The sequence below is a fragment of the Vicugna pacos genome, chromosome 24, assembly GCF_048564905.1.
Source record: "Vicugna pacos chromosome 24, VicPac4, whole genome shotgun sequence".
Taxonomy (NCBI): Eukaryota; Metazoa; Chordata; class Mammalia; order Artiodactyla; family Camelidae; genus Vicugna; species Vicugna pacos.
Genome location: NC_133010.1, coordinates 1,751,049 through 1,769,338, shown reverse-complemented (window position 1 = coordinate 1,769,338; position 18,290 = coordinate 1,751,049). Strand labels below are relative to the sequence as shown.

The 18,290-nt window shown below is 40.3% G+C and overlaps 2 protein-coding genes across 17 annotated transcripts in view; one reads left to right on the top strand and one right to left on the bottom strand.

The window, feature by feature from the left end:
- Nucleotides 1-16,386, bottom strand: part of LOC116279247 (uncharacterized) — a 233,477-nt gene extending 217,091 nt beyond the window's left edge. For all 16 annotated transcript variants that reach the window (XR_012063780.1, XR_012063775.1, XR_012063777.1 and 13 more), the window contains exons 1-3: nucleotides 15,048-16,386; nucleotides 12,400-12,481; nucleotides 7,293-7,354 (exon numbers count right to left, since the gene is read on the bottom strand). Coding sequence is in view for 1 of the 16 variants with exons in the window: in XM_072948916.1 (XP_072805017.1) it covers nucleotides 7,333-7,354; nucleotides 12,400-12,481; nucleotides 15,048-16,380 (1,437 nt within the window). In the remaining 15 variants the exon portion in view is untranslated. The remainder of the gene's footprint in view (nucleotides 1-7,292; nucleotides 7,355-12,399; nucleotides 12,482-15,047) is intronic.
- A 34-nt stretch (nucleotides 16,387-16,420) lies between these two features.
- Nucleotides 16,421-18,290, top strand: part of LOC116279758 (adhesion G protein-coupled receptor B1-like) — a 120,039-nt gene continuing 118,169 nt past the window's right edge. Inside the window, exon 1 of the mRNA XM_072948923.1 lies at nucleotides 16,421-16,437. The gene's annotated coding sequence lies outside the window, so the exon portion shown is untranslated. The remainder of the gene's footprint in view (nucleotides 16,438-18,290) is intronic.

Genomic DNA, 18,290 nt, shown 5'->3' with positions numbered 1-18,290 from the left:
GGCAATTTAAACAACAATAAACAACACATACTTGAAAGTACTCTTTATATTTCAAAAGTTAAATGAATTCTTAAATGCCTTATAATCGTAATGAGAAAATTATAATGAAAATTTCTAAATGTTTACAAAGCTTGTAGGATGCAACTGAAGCAAAGCTATGATGGAAAGATCTTAGACAAATACATTTACTTGAAAAATTAGAAATATTTAAATTGAATGAGTTCATTGTTCAATTTAGGGGATTAGAAATTTAACTTAAAAACTAAACATAAATAATAGAGAAATAATGAAAAAATGAAATAGGAACACAGATTTCAAAAAAAGCAAAACAAAAATCAAATAATTTCACATACCAAAAACTATTCCCTTGAGGAATTTCATAAATACAAAGGGCACAACCCTTAAAAGAATAGGATGATAAACTCAACTAAGTGAATACTAAATTTTTCTATTAAATAATGGCATCACAAACAAAGTTTAAAGCTAGTTATTGACTGGGAGAAAATATTTGCAAGATGTATAACTGATTATAAAGGTTTAGAATACAGAATAAATAAATGTATGTATCAATAGGAAAATTACTTCCCATGTTTTAAAATGTCCAAAGCTCAAGCAATTACACAGAATTGACAGAAAAAGAAAATATACTTTACCTCACTAATAACCTGTGAAATACAAATTAAAATAACTAAGAGCTACTGTTTCACTTATTGAAATAGCAAAAAAAAAAAAAAAAAAAAATTTAAATCTAATAAAATCACTCCATGAAAGCAGCGATCTTTTTCTTTTTCCCTTACTGCATCTTCAGTACCTAGGACAGTGCCTAGCTCAGGGGAGCCACTTGATAAAGATTTCTTAAATGATTAAATACTCAGTATTGTAACTGTTTTCTAAGGGGAAAACAAACTGGCTTTTATTTAAGTAGTCTAAAAATTGATGCAATTCCATTGGAGAACAATCTAATGAAGCTGGAAGGTGTGTGCATGCCATTTAGCCCAGCTTACCCACTTCTAGTTACACACCCTGAAGGTATTCTTCCTTGTATGTTGAAGAATATTCACTGCAACATTGCCTTTAATTTGAGATTAAATTTGAGATTAAAAACTCTTAATTTCCTTCAAAAAGGGATTGGTTAAATAATTATAGAAGATCATAGTATGGAATGTTATGCAATAATTAAGATGAATGAAACAAAGCTATATGCAACAACACGGAATATCCTAAGTATAAAAGTAAAAAAAAAAAATCAATTTAAAAAACCGTGTATCCAGCATGATACCATTTACATAACACAGAAACAGTACCACATATTGTTTAATGAAACACATAAACATTTTATATGTAATAAAGTATGCATGGGGATTTTATTTGCCAGGTCCAGCATAGTCATTACTTTTGCTAGGGGAGGTGAGAAAAGATTGGAGAGAACACTGAGCTCTTCCATGGTACGTGTCATTGATGTTTTATTTAGATGAAAGATCTGAGACAAATATGATGAAATGCTAAAATTAGCTGAAGTTGCTTGGATAATAAATACATCAATGTTGTTTAAATTATCTTTATATTTTGTGTGTGTGTTTCAAATACCTTTTACTTAAACTAAAGGAATAGGGAAAAAAAGATACAAGAAAAAGTCTACCTTTGCCCTGAGCTAGGTGAGTACAGTGTGTCTGTGATGTGGGGAGCCATGTCTGCTGAGGGATAGAGAGCTTGCAGAGCAAGTGGGCTAGATGAGGGCAGTAATATACAGCCCATAACCTCTGAGAATAAGGTAAGAATTGTGGTTAATAGTATATGAAACACCCTAAGTTATACAGACCAGCATATGAAATGCATAACCACGGCAGCCATGGAATTCATAAAAAGGGTACAAGATCTGGAGATTGGATTAGGATGCCATGTACCAAAAACAAACAAAAACAAAATCTCTGGTTACTAGTAACTTCAACACGTATTTACTGACAAATTGTAAAAGTTTCCAAAATAAGGCTAACCCTGGTAGTGCTATCTTGAAGCTGAAAACTAATAAATCTGACTACTACCAGAGAAAGTATGATGTCACTTAGGACCCAAACAGGATCTTGTATAGGGCCACACTGAATGCCAAGGACAGAGTCAGCACAAGCATCCAGTCTTTTCAAGCCCTTTCCTCCCTACACAGGGAAATCTGTGCATCTGCAGCCAAATGAAGATTTAAGCTCTGGCAGCCTTGGCTCTGCCCCCATCAAACTAGAGCTCACTGAACTGTTTGATCATAAGTAGCTTCTTTGATTTTTAAACTGGTTAAATATGATGAAACTCTGTGCAGCAACTTGCAAATGAACCCCCCAGAAAGACAAAGGCCTTTGAAATGGACATTTCAAATGAGCTAAGTAGGCAGAGAAGCCTGCAAGTAATTCTTCATATTTCATGGGGACTTGGCTTTTCATGAATTCAACTCAGTGTCATCGTTCATACATATTACAGTGTCGGTTCATTAAAATTCTTGATGCAGTGCTGAACCTGGTCAGACTGAAATGGGGCTGACAAACCTCATGTCTGCCGCACAGATAACCAGACCTTATGAAGGTGAAATTAGTTTTCAGGAGCTGTACTGCTCACTTGATTGATTCCGTCTTAGAAGTCATATGACTTAATGTTTCCTGCTTGGGCTGCCTCTGTCATGCAAACATGACCTGATAACACATTGTCAGGAGTGCTCCAGAGAGCTAACAGCAATCTAACATCTTTCTACTGAGTGTGAAGTTCCATCTGAAATGTGCATATTTGATAAGCAGCTCGTCTTCTCTCTGTCCTTTTCATTTTCAGAAAGTTAATCTTCTCTGCTCTAGTGAGTGCAGTGGGGAGATGAGGTGGGCAGACACGCGGCAGGTGGCCCCAAACTCTGGCAAGTCAGGGAAGCTTACTGTCTGGAGGCCATCCTATCTGGACATCACTTCCAAGAAGCAGCCAGGCAAGGAGTGACAACACAGGTCCACTGTCATGTTCAGAAGGATAGCATTTTCATTTCAGAAGGACTCAGGGGAAGAAAATGAAATAAGGGCGTTTCATTCCTGAGTGTTATTTGACTTTGTTGTCACAGATTCATTTAACCATCTCTCCACCATGGCAAAAATCTGTATTGTATATTCAGGCTAAAATATACAATGTATTCTTCTGAATAGGAGGTGGCTGACCTCACAGAATTTTAATGCTGGAATTCATATAGAAGCCTCCTTTTATATCCCATTTCATAGATGAGCAAATCTAAGCTCAGAAAGGCTTAGTGGTTCATCCAGTCACACAACTATGTTAGTGGTAGATCCAGGACTAGGGCTCAGATCTCCAGATTCAGCTTCATTCTGCTGGCACTCCATTGCACTGACCCTCACCAGAAATCTGACATGAGCTTCAAAGTGATTCTAAGCAGACAGTCACATTTGGATCCAGGGTAACAGCTTCTCATTCCTGATCGAGGCTTCAAATTTTCTCACATAATAACATCATTTTACACTAAACTTTACACATTACAAAGTGCAACCACAGACATTACCTCATTGTCTTTCACAAAGAAATGTTATGTGACACAGCAAGCAAAGCATGGTTCTCATTTCACCAGTAAAGAAACTGAGAACGACAGAAGTACCTGCATTGTCACTCGTTGGCTAGTTGCCTCTTGGAAGTGATATCCAGACACACTGGCTTCTAGACATTAAGCTCTCCCTCAGAGTTTGGGGCCACCTGCAGCATGTCTGCCCAACTCATTACCCCACTGCACTCATTTGCTCAAGGTCAACTAGAAGGTACTTGAAGGAGTTGGATGGAGATAACCAAAGAAGAGATAGACATAGGAATCCAAGAATCAGAATATCCAACACTGAAGAGTGGCCAAGTGTCAGCTATGCTACCAAACTGGAGAGCAACCAAGCCAGACAAAACCAAGAGGACAGGTGGCTCCAGAAAGAAGTCTCCAAGAAAATAATAAAACCAAAATGATGAATTATCTGATATATTTGATCACTGATAAAAGAATATGTATTTGTGGCCAACAGATCTGAAGGAGAATTTTGAAAAAAAGAAAAAGGTACATAGAAAGATAAGTGAATTTTAAAAAGAGACAGTAATTGTCCCCAGGAAAAATTCAAAAGGAAGCATTGTTCTGATTGACTTCTTAGTTTAATTAAATAACACTAAAAAGTCATAATAATTTGATCACTGAGTTTAGATTAACCAAGAGATGTAATATAAATACACCGAGAGGATACTGGAAGGTGTAGTTGTAGCAGAGATGGGAATATATGAGAGCCAAATTCTCATTTCCATAAAAGGAACTCAATAAACGATATTTAAAGTTGATAAACCTGTTAGTTTTTGCTGCACAGCAAACAACTACAAATGTTAATGGCTCAAAACAAGAAGCGTTTTATGTGCTCAAGATACTGAGGGGTAATAATTTAGGCTGTGCTTAAATGGGATGATTTATCCCTATTCCATCTGATGTCAGCTAGGCTCATTCATCTGTCTGTGGTCCGCTGAAAGCCGATGGCTTCATGCATGTATGTACTTGGAAGTTGGCTGGCTGTCATCTGGGTCAATGGAAGCAACTGGGCAAGCCTGGGCTTGTATACATGGTGGTAGCCACAGGATTCTCAAGTGCAGTAATGAAACAAACCCCAATTTCAAGCCTCTGCTTGCATCATGTTTGCTAACGTCACATTGGCCAAAACGAGACACACAGCCAAGTCCAGATTCAAAGGGTACAGAAATACATGCTACCTCTTCAGGAAGAAGCTATCAAATTACACTGAAAAATTGATTAAGTTCAAGGGTAGAATGAATTTGTGGCCATTTCTGAAATCTGCCACAACAGAAACTGAATAGATAACTTTATTTTAAATATGAACTGAAAAACTAGAATTAAGCAGTTCTACTGTACAAATCACAAATACATACCAACAGGACAACTTGAGACAGAATGGCTACTTTAATATTACTTGAGTGAATACATGTAGTCAGGATGAAATTTCCAATGATGATATTTGACAGAATTTCAAAAAGCCCTGCATTTAAAACTACTCAGAAAACAAGATAATGTGCTCCAGAAATCATGTTAGGTAACACAGAACATGGATCTAGGAAATTCCAGTGACAGTTGCTATGGACTGAATATGACCCTAAGAATTCATATGTTGAAACTCTAATCCTCAATGTGATAGTATTTAGAGATGAGGTCTTTGGGAGGTAATTAGGTCATGAGGATGGAGCCCTCCTGATGGGATTAGTGGTCTTCTAAGAGATAAGTGAGAGCTTGAGTTCTTTTTCTCTCACTGCCAAGTGAGGATACAAGGAGAAGGCTGTCTACAAACCAGGAAGAGTGCTCTCAAGAACTGAACTGGCCAGCACCTTAAGCTTGGATGTCTCAGCCTCCAGAGCTTTGAGAAATAAGTATTTGTTGTCCACGTCACCCAGTCCATAGTAATTTGTTATAGCAGCCCAAGATGACTGAGACAATAGTTCAACTATTTCAGGAAATACGTGTTTAGAAAAATCAGTATTTATTAATTAGTATGTTATTTTACGTGATTTAAACATGTATCTTAAATAAATTATAAATTAAATATCACCATTAGGCATTAAGTATCTACAGGTAATAAATTTGACCAAAACCTTTTACTTTAATCTCCTATTGAAAAAGTGTTAACTGCCTTCTATTTGGTGGTATTTGGGTTTTCGGATGCATTATACATATACATACCAAAATATTAATAGAAGTTATTTCTTGGTAACCAAACTGTCAAGAACTTTAGAAATCTTTCATTGGGATTATCTCGTTTTCTAAAGTAAATACATATTATGACTTTAACAGTGGTAACCAATGCTCACTGTACCAGCTTCAGGTCCTTAGTTCAAACCCCAAGCTTCCATGCCAGAGAAGATTTTTCCCTAATTTCCTCAGTCTCCAACATCACTAAGATCATCACCATCTCATCAGATTATTTCAGGTCACCTTTGTTCTGTCAGTTTTCCTAAAGATACTGAAGGGAGGCACTGGCGGTGGCTGAAGGGTGATGTGTGTTGATTAGTTATCGTGAGTAGTGATTACTGACTCCTAGGTGTCAGCCCTGGAAGCGCTTGGTGTAGACAGAAGGAAGAAAGCCCTACTCGTGTAAGATGAAGCTATCTACTGTCTCACACCGGGTCCTGGCAAAGTGAAGTGTCCTCTCACATGAAGACTGAGTGTTTGAGGTTAGTTACTGAGGATCAAACAGTGCCCCTTGTGGAGATTCTTCAAACAAACCAGAGAAAAAATTAGGTATGAAGGTCATGAAACATTTGCGTGTTCTGCTTGTGGCAGTGGTTAAAATTCCTAAAACTGAACACAAACACAAAAACTCAATTTTCCTATAGGATCATTTAAAAATAAAATTTAAACAACATATTTGTCATAGAAAAAACTAGGCCCACATTCCTCTAGGATAGTAAAGGCTCAACGTCTTTAAAACCAATACAAAGAGGAACTGTCTGATTTTCACTCCCTGGGAAGAATGTTTGTATTACATCCTGAATAAGATATCCTCCCTTTAGAATAGACCGAAGTGCCACAAACAACAAAAATCATAAAGCCACTGAATATCCATATCAAAAGAAAACGAACATCCCTATCTTACTGCCTATAAAATAATGTTAATTTTTAAATTCATTCCATTATTCCCATTGGAATATCAATTTCCTGAATTTTGCCTTTTTAAAATACAACTCCATTAGCAACCAACATCATACCCCACACCGAGCTCATTGTTTAGCACACAGTAAGCAGGCAGCAAATATGTTAAATTAATTAATAATTTATATTTGTTCCCAAATTGTCATATTCTGATGAAGTCAACACACTAAAATTTCTCTATCAATCACCCAATAAATTACTTATCACTAGTGTCATCAGTGACCCTGTGGAGCAAAGGCAAGCAAAACAAGTCCACAATTGTGTGCATTCAGTAGCCTCTACCCATTCATCTTCACATATATTGGGTATGGGCTGGTGTCTGGTTCTACCGCTCCAGCCTCTTGGAAGAGAGATAAAAGGTTCGTGTATCAAAGAGAGCATAGCGACATTACGGGCTGTGTTTAAGAATTCTGAACATTTCACATTTCACAGTCTGGACAAAGGAAGTGGAAAATAATATCTTAATTACCAAACACCTGTCTTTTTCTCTTGCTTCTTCTCCAGTGTCACCAGTTCACAAAACCCAAATCTACTAATATTATTTAGCATCACTCAGGATGCTTTGTTTTTATCAGAGCACCAAGCTTACCTCCAGAGAGGAAAACAGGAGAAGCCATTCTTCAATGTAGTCACATCTCAGAGGACAGAAACCTGAAATGGACACAAACTTTATAACCTAATCCACAACTGCAAGAACTCTGAACTCTGACTATTTTACTTCTTTCCCTTTCAGCTTAGGGAATATCATGTTGCTGACTTAAGGTGAGAAGTGATGAACGAGTGGTCCTGGTTAGTCCAGAGCCTCATCAGCCCTTCCCAGGGCAAACTGCTTCTTGCTTGTCCGGAACCAAGCCTAGGCTGCAGCCACTGGCAGAAGATTTTTATTACAGGTAAGGCAATCAGTGGAATGGGGTTGAAATCTCCAAACAGTTTTTCCATCTGTGACATCAGTTCTATTTGGGAGCAGAGGTGATAGGCCTGTGTGTTTGCCTGAGTGTTTGCTCTGATTCACGGAGCACAGGCATTCCCAGTGTATCACCCCGCCTACTCACCACGCACTTTCAGCTTGCTGAGGTTCATGTCATAAATGCAACTATAAACCTGGCCATGTTTATTGTGTGTCCCAATTCCCTTCTCTTTTTAACAAGAGAAACTGTCCTTTATTGGTCCCTCTTCCCTAACACATTTGAGAAATTTCCTCTAGGTTTGAAGCATTCATTCATTTTCCTTTGAAATCCTCTAGATGCATTTTTCAGATCAGCCACTAGATGCCCAGATGCCAAAATAAAACTCTCGCAGGTTTTCTGAGGAAAATAATGGTTTTGCAATTTAACAAAAGTGGATTTTTCTCAACCATGTTATCCAGAGGCCTGGGCAAAGTTTTCAGGTACTTAAGGAGTTTGTTTGTTTGTTTTTTAATGTACTGAGCAATGTAATTATATAGATTAGGGGGAAAGTTCTCAAACCAAGAATTATCAGAAATAAAAAATCCCAGGAGCTGACTACTGTCACTGACTTCATTGACAATATAGAGCTAGAAAAAACTGCCTTAGAACCCAGGGCCCAAGTCTCAATTTTCACCTTCATGAAAAATTTTCCACCTGCCACACTCCCTGGCTTACCTGTAACAACACCTAGAACACCAGGGTCTGAACTCTAGCAGAAATCAAGGTGGGAAACCAGGACCTCGAATCTCCCTAACACAGGTAGTTAATATCATAATTTCATTGTCAGCGTCCTTTTTTATTGGCATTTTCTGCTTTTGTTCTTTTGCAGGATAAATGAGTTCCACTCTGGCTAGATTTTATGTGGGACACCGTCAATCTACCATGCATCTAGACACCAGTGATGGGCTGCAAAAAACCTCGGAATCACAGCCTCAGAAGTGCTAGTGAAGGAACAGGGTTGGATTTGCCTGATGCATCGAGGTGACTTGGAAAGGGAGAGAGAGAACTAAGCACACTATAAAATTTTCAACAAAGCTTTAATGATGGTTCAAAACAATGGAAGAAAAACACTGTGCAGATAAATTAAAATCACCCAACCAGCCTCAGGCCCATCCTGGCTAAAATGAACCATCTGAATAAGATATTTCCTGCCTCACTCACAGCCTACCTCCACGTGGCCCGGGGCATCTCACCTTTTGCCAGGGTTAAGTCTCAACACTTTGTGGTCCAGGTCAAATTTCCTCCTTGGTCTTAGGGAAAGGAGGAAGCTGTTTAACCCCTTCCTGCTAAGACTGCTTCTGCCAGACTTCCTTTCTGGCTCCGGAGAATTTGGGGTGACTGTCAGGTACAGGTGACCTACACATCACCCCAGGTTCTGATCTAGCTATATGGCTACAAGCCATCAAAAAATGAGTCGAGATACTTAGATTTTTCCACTGTCGCCTTGGCAAGAAAGAAAGAACTTGGCAAGTGAAAGCTGAGCACCAGCAAGATGTGTGAATTCCAAAGTAGCGAGCGCCCCATCACGGAAAGTGTTCACGATGAGGCAGTGTAGCCCCTGCCCAGGCTGCTGAGGAAGTGGTTCCTGAATTGGGGGAATGATTAGCCCCCGAGACCTCATTTAGTATTTCCCCTCCGTGTCTATGTTTCTGTTATTTTTGCAGACCACATTCTGAGAAGTGAAAAGGGCAGGTCCAGAGTTTGGAAGCCATAAAGAGTAATGATATACAAAAAAAAAAAAAAAGAGGGAGAGAGAGAGAGATTTTTCCCCAAGATGGCAAGTGGTTGTACAAGGTTACTAAGGTTAACTAGTTCCCTAACAAGTTCCTATATAAGCCTGAAAAACATTTGCTTTAAAAAACACCTGGGGAGAATGACACCACATTTTCTTTAGTAACTGTTCCTATACAGAGCAATGCTTCCTATCAAATATTGACACTTAAGTCATCCAGACAATTCTAGAATCACTTATTTTAAGAATTAAGTAAATTGCCTGACTGGGAAAGGGAAACTTAAGTCAAGCTTCTTGCTGGCGAATGCTAAACCAGGCGTCTGACAATGCTGACCCTACTATTCAAATATTCTGTGTCTTCTAGAAATGCAATCCATATATTCCCACCACATGTCAAGGAGGAGCTTCTTCTGTGTCAGCAGAGGCAAAGGAATGTGTGGAGTTCCCTGTCATGTTGCAGAGGCAGAGGGTGGCCAAAAGGATAAGCCACCTGCACACATCCCTCCCTAGAACAAGAGACCTGGGCAGAATGCTTGTGCTACTTACTCAGTATCATATGTCAAGTAGTTGGAAGACCCTTTACACTCAGAGGGACTATGGAGATTTGTCCATTTACCAACCTATGGTGTTTGCTACATGTCATCCAAAGTCAAGGCTTATGGAAAAGCCACCTTCCCTGAGTGACATCCATCCAGAACAGGATCAAGGTCTGGGACTGGAGCCATGGTCACCCCAAGATTCATTCATGCCTCAACTGGCTACAAATTCCTCTCCAACAGACGGCTGTTTTTTTACAGCAGAAAATTTCAGCCATAAAATCTGCCTGCTCTTTCCTTCCCTATGAGAGTCTTATAAAATGCCCTATGGCCTGTGTATACAATTGAACTTTCACTCAAGTAAAAAATCATTATCACTATCCTCCTGAAAGGTATTCTGGGAGATTCTTGCCATCATGACGTTATCGTTTCTCCAACAACATATTTTCTCACAATCAAACACTGATATGAAGGAAGCCTCAATGAGAATGATGCTGGGGATAGCAGAATGATGCTGGCTCCCCTGTAATGTGTTCATTCGTTTACTTATTCCTCCATGCATTTGACCTTGACTTATCAAGCGCTGACTATGTGTGGGGCACAGTGTCAGTACAGAGATGAGCGAGGTCCACAGTCCCTACTTAGCATAGGACTTTGTGTAAACTCAGCCTAGCAAGTGGTACAGTGGAGTCAGGGACAGAGTATAATGGGAACAAGGAGCATGTGCAGAAAGAAATAGCCTGTCTCAGTCTGAGGAAGAACTGTCATTTTCAGCCTAAGAGATGAGCAGGGGGGGGGGGTGGAGAGCCAGAGTGACAAAGGCATGGAGGCCTGAGCCTGCCAGGCATTTGGTTTACGGAGAGGATGGGGGTGCAGGCGAAGGTGACAGAACCTGAAGCTAGACAGGCAGGCGGCAGTCAGAAACTGGAGAGTTTGCATGACTTTGCCCTAAAGTTCTGATGAATCACTGAAGAGTTTTAAGAAAGGGGGTGGATAGCATGATTAGATCTGTGTTCTAGAAAGATCACACACCGTGGCAGCCAGCACAATGCACCATAATGGGAAACGAGAAGATCAGAGGAAAGGAAAACTTCTCAAAGGCCCCAGCAAGGAAAATTCTAAGGCGATGGTAGTGAAGATGAAAAGGAGAATGAGTCAGAAGGCAGATTCACCTGTTTTAGTCGACCAAATAGATGTGGGGGTTCCGGAAGTAGGAGGAATCTGTTTATTTCTGGGTATCTGGTATAGTCCAGGATGTGGCCCTCACACTGAGATACACAAATACATACGTATATAAAATCACTATATTGCATACCTTAATATGTGTAACGTTATATGTCAATTGGATGTCAAAAAAAGCTGGAAAAATACTCAAAATATGCTCAGGTAGACACTAGTATGATTTCTATTGTTAGGACATAATACAGAATTGGGATTTACCCCTGGGGAAGAAATAAGCAACTGAGTAATTTTTAGTAGCGAGTGGTCATTCTGACAGCAGTAGGGAGAGTAAACTCTAGTTTGGTGAGAGAGAGCAGGCAGGGGCAGCTGGTGATAATCATGGGGGCTTTAGACACAGGAGTGGTGAGACTGAAGGTCTGCCTTGAAGGAAGCGCCTCAAGTTATCAGTCAGAAAGGAAACAGAAGAACCAAGAATGGCTCCTCATGATTTTGGGTTTGTTTTTTTGTTTTTTATATTATCCTGAGAAACCATGAGCCTTTTCAGTAAGATATTAATATAATGAATGCTAATGTTTATGAAGCATTATATATATGTATATATGTATTTTTTGACTCATTTCAATCTCACTTAACCCTGCAGGTTAGCATTTTTATTACTCCTAGTTCCTAGATAAAAAAACTTAGAGCAGTTAATAGCTAGTCACTAAATCAAAGAACATTCTTATACTTTATATCATTTTGATTTAAATTCTCACATCAACTCTACAATGTCTTTAATGCAGATATTATTATTCTTATTTCAGAATGAATCTAACTTGTCCTCAAATTGATTAGGACAATTAACCTGAAAATCAGTTGCAAAGATGAGATTGTAATTAGAGTTTCTTCAGTTCATATTGTTGTCTTTTCCAAGGGCTTTAGATACAACATTAGAATTGAGAGTTCTGTTTGAGTCTTATACATCCAGGTGGCAGCATCATGACTCAACGTAGCTTAAATGTGCACTAGAGTATCTTAATGCATGATTCCTGAAAGTTTAAGGGGATATCTGACAATACTGGTTGAATTTATGGTTGGTTGTCATGCATACGGAAGAGACAGGGCTAGCCAAACTCGATCCCCAATCACGTCTACGACACCCACAGGTTCTCAGTAGGAAGGAGTGCCTGACTGTGGAGCCTAGGCACGGGTAGCTTGTTTAATTCCAAATTCTCAGCCTTGGCAAGTAGCCTGGGCTAGGGACAAGCATTGACCTTATTTTTCCTTTTTTTAAACTTGAGAAAATAGTTCACACAATACCTTTCTAGCAATGCATCCCATCCTGATTGAGGGAGAAAATCATGGCTCTTTTGAAGTTTTTCTTCTAGGCAGGTTTCCTTTCCTGTTAAAAACAAAGAAACAACACAAATTTAATTTTAAAGAAGATGTGTCCAAAATTCTCTTTTAGGAATGAGGAAGTCCTATGTTACAGTTCCACGGCCGTGCAGTCCAGTTCTTGAGAATGTGAGCTTTCACTGCAGACCTGGATTTTAGTCCCAGCTTTGTCACTTGGCCAACTGGTTAACCTTTCAGAGGCTCAATTCCCTCGTGTTTAAAATGGGAAAACTAAAATTCAGCTATATTTTATAGCTGAATCTGCAACTAATGTCTTCTTTGTTTTGTAGCAATGAGCAAAAAAAAAAGGGAAAGGGGAGAAAAAGGGAGCCCAGACAGCAACTGAATGGAAACCTGCGCACCTACTTGGCGAGGAGGAGGTGCTATCACGAATCTATACAGAGTAAGTTTTAGTTAATGCTAATAAGCACATCTTGTTGGATTGACTTCTTGTTTATTAGCCAAAGATAATAATTGCATTTTAAACTAAAAGTGTATTACAACTGTCATTAGCCTTGTCAAACTGCTAAATTTGAAAAATGCTAATACAATTTTCACTTCAAAAATCACGTTATCTCCTTGATCCTTCCCCCACATCCTTTCTCTTTACTGCTGCTTGCTGAACGGCATACTACCTTTTTAATTCTGCATCTTTGTTTCATAGCACTCTCATTTGTATTCCTAAAATCAGATGTTCCTTTCACAGAACACAATATCCTAATTAAAATATTAAAAGATGCTTTTTGAATGAAGAGAATTCACACTGCCATAAAAAATGCTCGGAGTGATGCAGGATTTTTCCTTTTTATATTTCAATGATTCTCTCTAAATTATTTCTAGTTATGGAATTAACCCTCTTAGCCTTCAGGGTGCATTAAAACTGTGGAAGAGGAACAGGCAGCAAAATGAATTCAAGCAAAAAGAAAGTGTTGAAATCATAGTAAAATTCTGAAAAAATATTTTACATTTTTATTTTCTAATTAACCCCCACCAAGGTGTCTTATTGTTTTGATTGACTGTTTCATTTGGCCTCCTTCAATTTGCAGGGCAGGGCTAAGCACATTTTGGGTTCACAGCTCATTGTTTTTCTATTTGTGGAAATCCAGTCCCTTGTGTCATTTGACTTTCTTTCCTTTCTCCATTCTCCATTCTCATCCCACTCACTTTTACTGAGGTGTTTGAAATCCTTACAATTTTCTCTTAAATATCTTTTGTAATTATACATATTTTAAGTTAGCTAAATGATGCCTTATTCTGTTTCCTACTCTCGACTCAACACTATGACTTTGAGGTCTGGATATTATTGCTGAATGTATCTGTATATTCTAGATATATTTGTGAAACATTTGTAGACTTTTTTTTTATTCTGTATTTTACAATTACCTCTATTGTGTCATTTTATAAAAAGAAATTTGGTTTTTTTTTTTTTAAGTCTAAGTTATCCTTTGTCTTATTTAGTTAATACTTCCTTATATGGTTAGACCTCTGGGTCTTCTCACCCTAAAAGTTGACTGTGTGGCCTCAGCCAATCAGATATTTTCTATTTTCCTCTTCCTTGCTCTTTATTCTTTATCCTATAAAAGTTTCTTGCCTTCTACCCATTTTGCAGTTCTCCGCAATAAGACAGTCCACTTCATGAAATGTGAAATAAAATTTGTTTATATCATCTAAATTGTCTTCTTTAATGATTTTAACAGCAGAATGAAGTAAAAAGAAACAAATTTAGTTTAACGTGAATCTACTGTATATTATAGACATTACCTAGAACCTTTAAATGATTTCACCAAGTACTATCTTGTTAAATTTGAAAGAAATTTCAAGTCTGAGTAGAATGAATAAAACTTTTACTGAGGTCTAGAATCTCATAATGCCAATTAAAATAAAGTAAGATGAGAGAGCAAATCAAAAATACCTGTGGGGAAAAATATCTTTCTTGGTAGATTCTTCAATTTATTTGGACAAGGGTCAGGCAAAATATTAACCTGTAGTATGTGGGTTTTAATTTTGAGGTTTCAGATTCATTCAAAACCACAGTAATTTACAAGTAAGAGGAGGAAAATATATAATTCTTTTGATAATTAAAAATTTATGAAACAAAGTCAAGAAAAATACATAATTAGGCCTTCTAAACCAACTGGAGAAATTTAATTCATTATACTTCCTCAGACATTGAGCAACTTGTTATAAATCTGATATTAAATCAAAGAAAAAACAATAATATATTCCTTTATAATCTTAATCTCCTTCTTATACTCCCTTTTTTGGTTAATGTTACCAAGTCTATTTAGGGAACCAGACCAGAAATAAGGAAGCACTTCCATTTCCCAAATCATAAGTATCTTTTAAAATGCATATTTGAAATAGGTCCTTACTAAATCACACTTGTTAAACGAATGAATAAATAAATAGAAGTCCATCTAATTCTACTATTGGAACGAGATGAAGACCAGAGAAATAGTCTGTCATTTTTTTTAAATTGCCCCAAGAATTTGAGAATACATAGACCCACAAGAAAATACTTTCTTCCTCAGTTGAGTAATTAAATCAGGTAATGTATGTAAACCAACGACTACCTTGTCTGTGCGACATTCGACCTCCGTTCTCCCGCTGAATTTGGCGCCGAAAGCTCGGGATGGCGGCAGCTTGGGCAGCGGCGGCGGCGGGGGAACCGGCGGCGGCGGCAGCGGCGAGGGAAGCGGCGGCGGCGGCAGCAGCGGCGGCGGCCGCGGCCGCGGCAGAGGAAGCGGAGGCGGCGGCAGCGGCGAGGGAAGCGGCGGCCGCGGCAGAAGAAGCGGCGGCGGCGGCAGCGGCGAGGGAAGCAGCGGCGGCGGCAGCGGCGAGGGAAGCGGCGGCGGCGGCAGCGGCGAAGGAAGCGGCAGCGGCGGCAGCGGCGAAGGAAGCGGCAGCGGCGGCGGCCGCGGCAGAGGAAGCGGCGGCGGCGGCAGCAGCGGCGAGGGAAGCAGCGGCGGCGGCAGCGGCGAAGGAAGCGGCAGCGGCGGCGGCCGCGGCAGAGGAAGCGGCGGCGGCGGCAGCAGCGGCGAGGGAAGCGGCGGCGGCAGCAGCGGCGGCGGCGGCGAGGGAAGCGGCGGCGGTAGCGGCGGCGCCCGCGGCCGCGGCAGAGGAAGCGGCGGCGGCGGCAGCGGCGAGGGAAGCAGCGGCGGCGGCGTCGGCAGCAGCGGAGGCCGCGGCAGAGGAAGCGACGGCAGCGGCGAGGGAAGCAGCGGCGGCGGCAGCGGCAGCGGCGAGGGAAGCGGCGGCGGCGGCGGCAGTGGCGAGGGAAGCGGCGGCGGCAGCGGCGGCGCCCGCGGCCGCGGCAGAGGAAGCGGCGGCGGCGGCGGCAGCGGCGAGGGAAGCAGCGGCGGCGGCGGCGGCAGTAGCGGAGGCCGCGGCAGAGGAAGCGGCGGCCGCGGCAGAGGAAGCGGCGGCCGCGGCGAGGGAAGCGGCGGCGGCAGCGGCGAGGGAAGCGGCGGCGGCAGCGGCGGCGCCCGCGGCCGCGGCAGAGGAAGCGGCGGCGGCGGCAGCGGCGAGGGAAGCAGCGGCGGCGGCGGCGGCGGCAGCAGCAGCGGAGGCCGCGGCAGAGTAAGCGGCGGCCGCGGCCGCCTGAGCGCATGCGCGCGGATTCCCTCCCCCGCCATCGCGCCTGCGCAGTCGCGCCGCCACAGCTTCTGGAAATTTTCGTCTCACCTGCCGAGGGAGCGACGCCGGGCGGAGTTGAGGAGAATCCGTCCCCGCAGTGTGGAGGGCCGAAGCGGACAGGAACCGCTTCCCTTTGAAAAACGTCTCAGCAGAGTACTGTGACCCTATTACGGCTTTAAGGAAATGTCGTGAAGGACTGGGGAGAAAATGTACTTTCTTTCTGTGAGGAAACAGCACGCAGGAGGAGCCCGGAGGGGAAGGCGCCGACATTTCAAAGGAGCCGAAACTCAGACGGCCTGTGGGGGAGGATGCGCTGAGCCTGCGGAGGTAAGAAGCTGCTTTTCTGTTCTGGGTTCCTTTCTACTTTGCACTAGAAGTACCGTCACTAAGTTATATACGTTCTCAGATAACTCTTTGGAAAGCAGAATCTTAAGTCTTAACAAAGTTCATTTTGCTACAGACTCTTATTTTTTGCTGTTTAATTAGAAGGTACTTCTGACACATTTGATCCAAAGCTCTCATTAAATACCAGCAGGAAAAGCTTTAATGCCAATCATGCAGAAACCACGTGGTTTGACAAATTCTTTTTAATGATCTCCTAAACATATTAAAAGCAGTATCATGGCCAAGAAATGTAAATAAGATGAACCAATTTATACTTATGTAAACATATCATAAGAATTACATTAAAAATTAAACACCATTAAAATTATTTTTATTAGTAAAGTTATGCCCCTTGCACATTGAACTCAAAGAATTATATGTATTTTTCCTACCAAATGTTTATCACTGTTCACAGATATAAATTAGTAAATTCCTGTGGTTTAAAACTCTTAAACTTTAGGATATTTTCTTCTTTTAAAGTTTAATATAAAGTGATAAAAATGTACATATATACAAAGAAAAATGAAATTAGCTATAATTTTGAAATTATAATGCATTTTCTTGGCTCTCATCTGAAAAATACCGTGGAATGAAATATTTATATCAAAATAGCAACACTTTCCTCCATCGTTTATTTCGTCAGTTATATTTGTGGCCCAGTAATTCAACCTTGAGACATTTTTCCAATTTATGTATGTAATTTAAGGAGTTTAAAATTTACCTAGTGACTATTTCAATACTTGTCACTTTATGAATTCTGAGGTGATTTATTTACATGGAAAGAAAGTTGGTGAGTCATTATATTATAAAAGCCGTAATTATAAACCATTAACTTAAAAGTAGTAAGTATAACTTATTCTTTTGAAAAACTTTAAGAATCCCTAATGTACCACCATCTTTTAAAAAAAATTAACGAAGAACATTTTTGAGATAATTATAGATTCACGTGTATATTTAAGAAAGAATAGACATGGTGCCTGTGTTACCCTTAATCCAGTTTGCCCCATTGGTAACATCTTGCAAAACTACAGTATAGTATCAAAACCAGGAAGCTGGCACAGACATGACTGAGATACAGAACAGTGTTATCACCACAAAGATGCGTCTCACTCTCCTTTTTTAAAAATTAATTGTTTAGAGCAGTTTTAAGTTCTAAATTGAACAGTAGGCATAGAGATTTTTCCATATACTTCCTCCCCTACACATGCCCTGACTCCACATGTACAATTGATATACCACCTACATTGACATGTGATAATCACCCCAAATCCATAGTTTACTTTCGGGTTCGCCCTTGGTGGTGTCCATTCTGTGGACTTGGACAAATGTGTAATGACATTTATCCACCATTATAATATCATACAGAGCATTTTCACTGCCCTGAAAGTCCTCTGTGCTCTGCCTGCTCATCTCTGCCTCCCCTCAGCCTCTGATAACCACTGATATCTTTTTGCTGTGTCCATAGTTTTGCCTTTTCCAGATTGTCGTACAGTTGGGAATCACACAGGATGTCGCCTTTTCAGATTGGCTTCTTAATAGTTTGCATCTAAAGTTCTTTCATGTCTTTTCATGGTTTGATACCTTATTTCTTTTTAGCACTAAATAATATTCCATTTTCTGGATGTATAATAGTGCATTTACCCATTCACCTACTGAAGGACATCTCCTTATCACACGGTCACTTTGATGTACACTTAGTGTTTTTTTGTTTTTTTTTTTCTGACCATGCTTTCTCATTTTTTATAATATGGATAAGCTGAGAATATTCCAGGTCTTTAATTTCTGCTTCCTTTCTG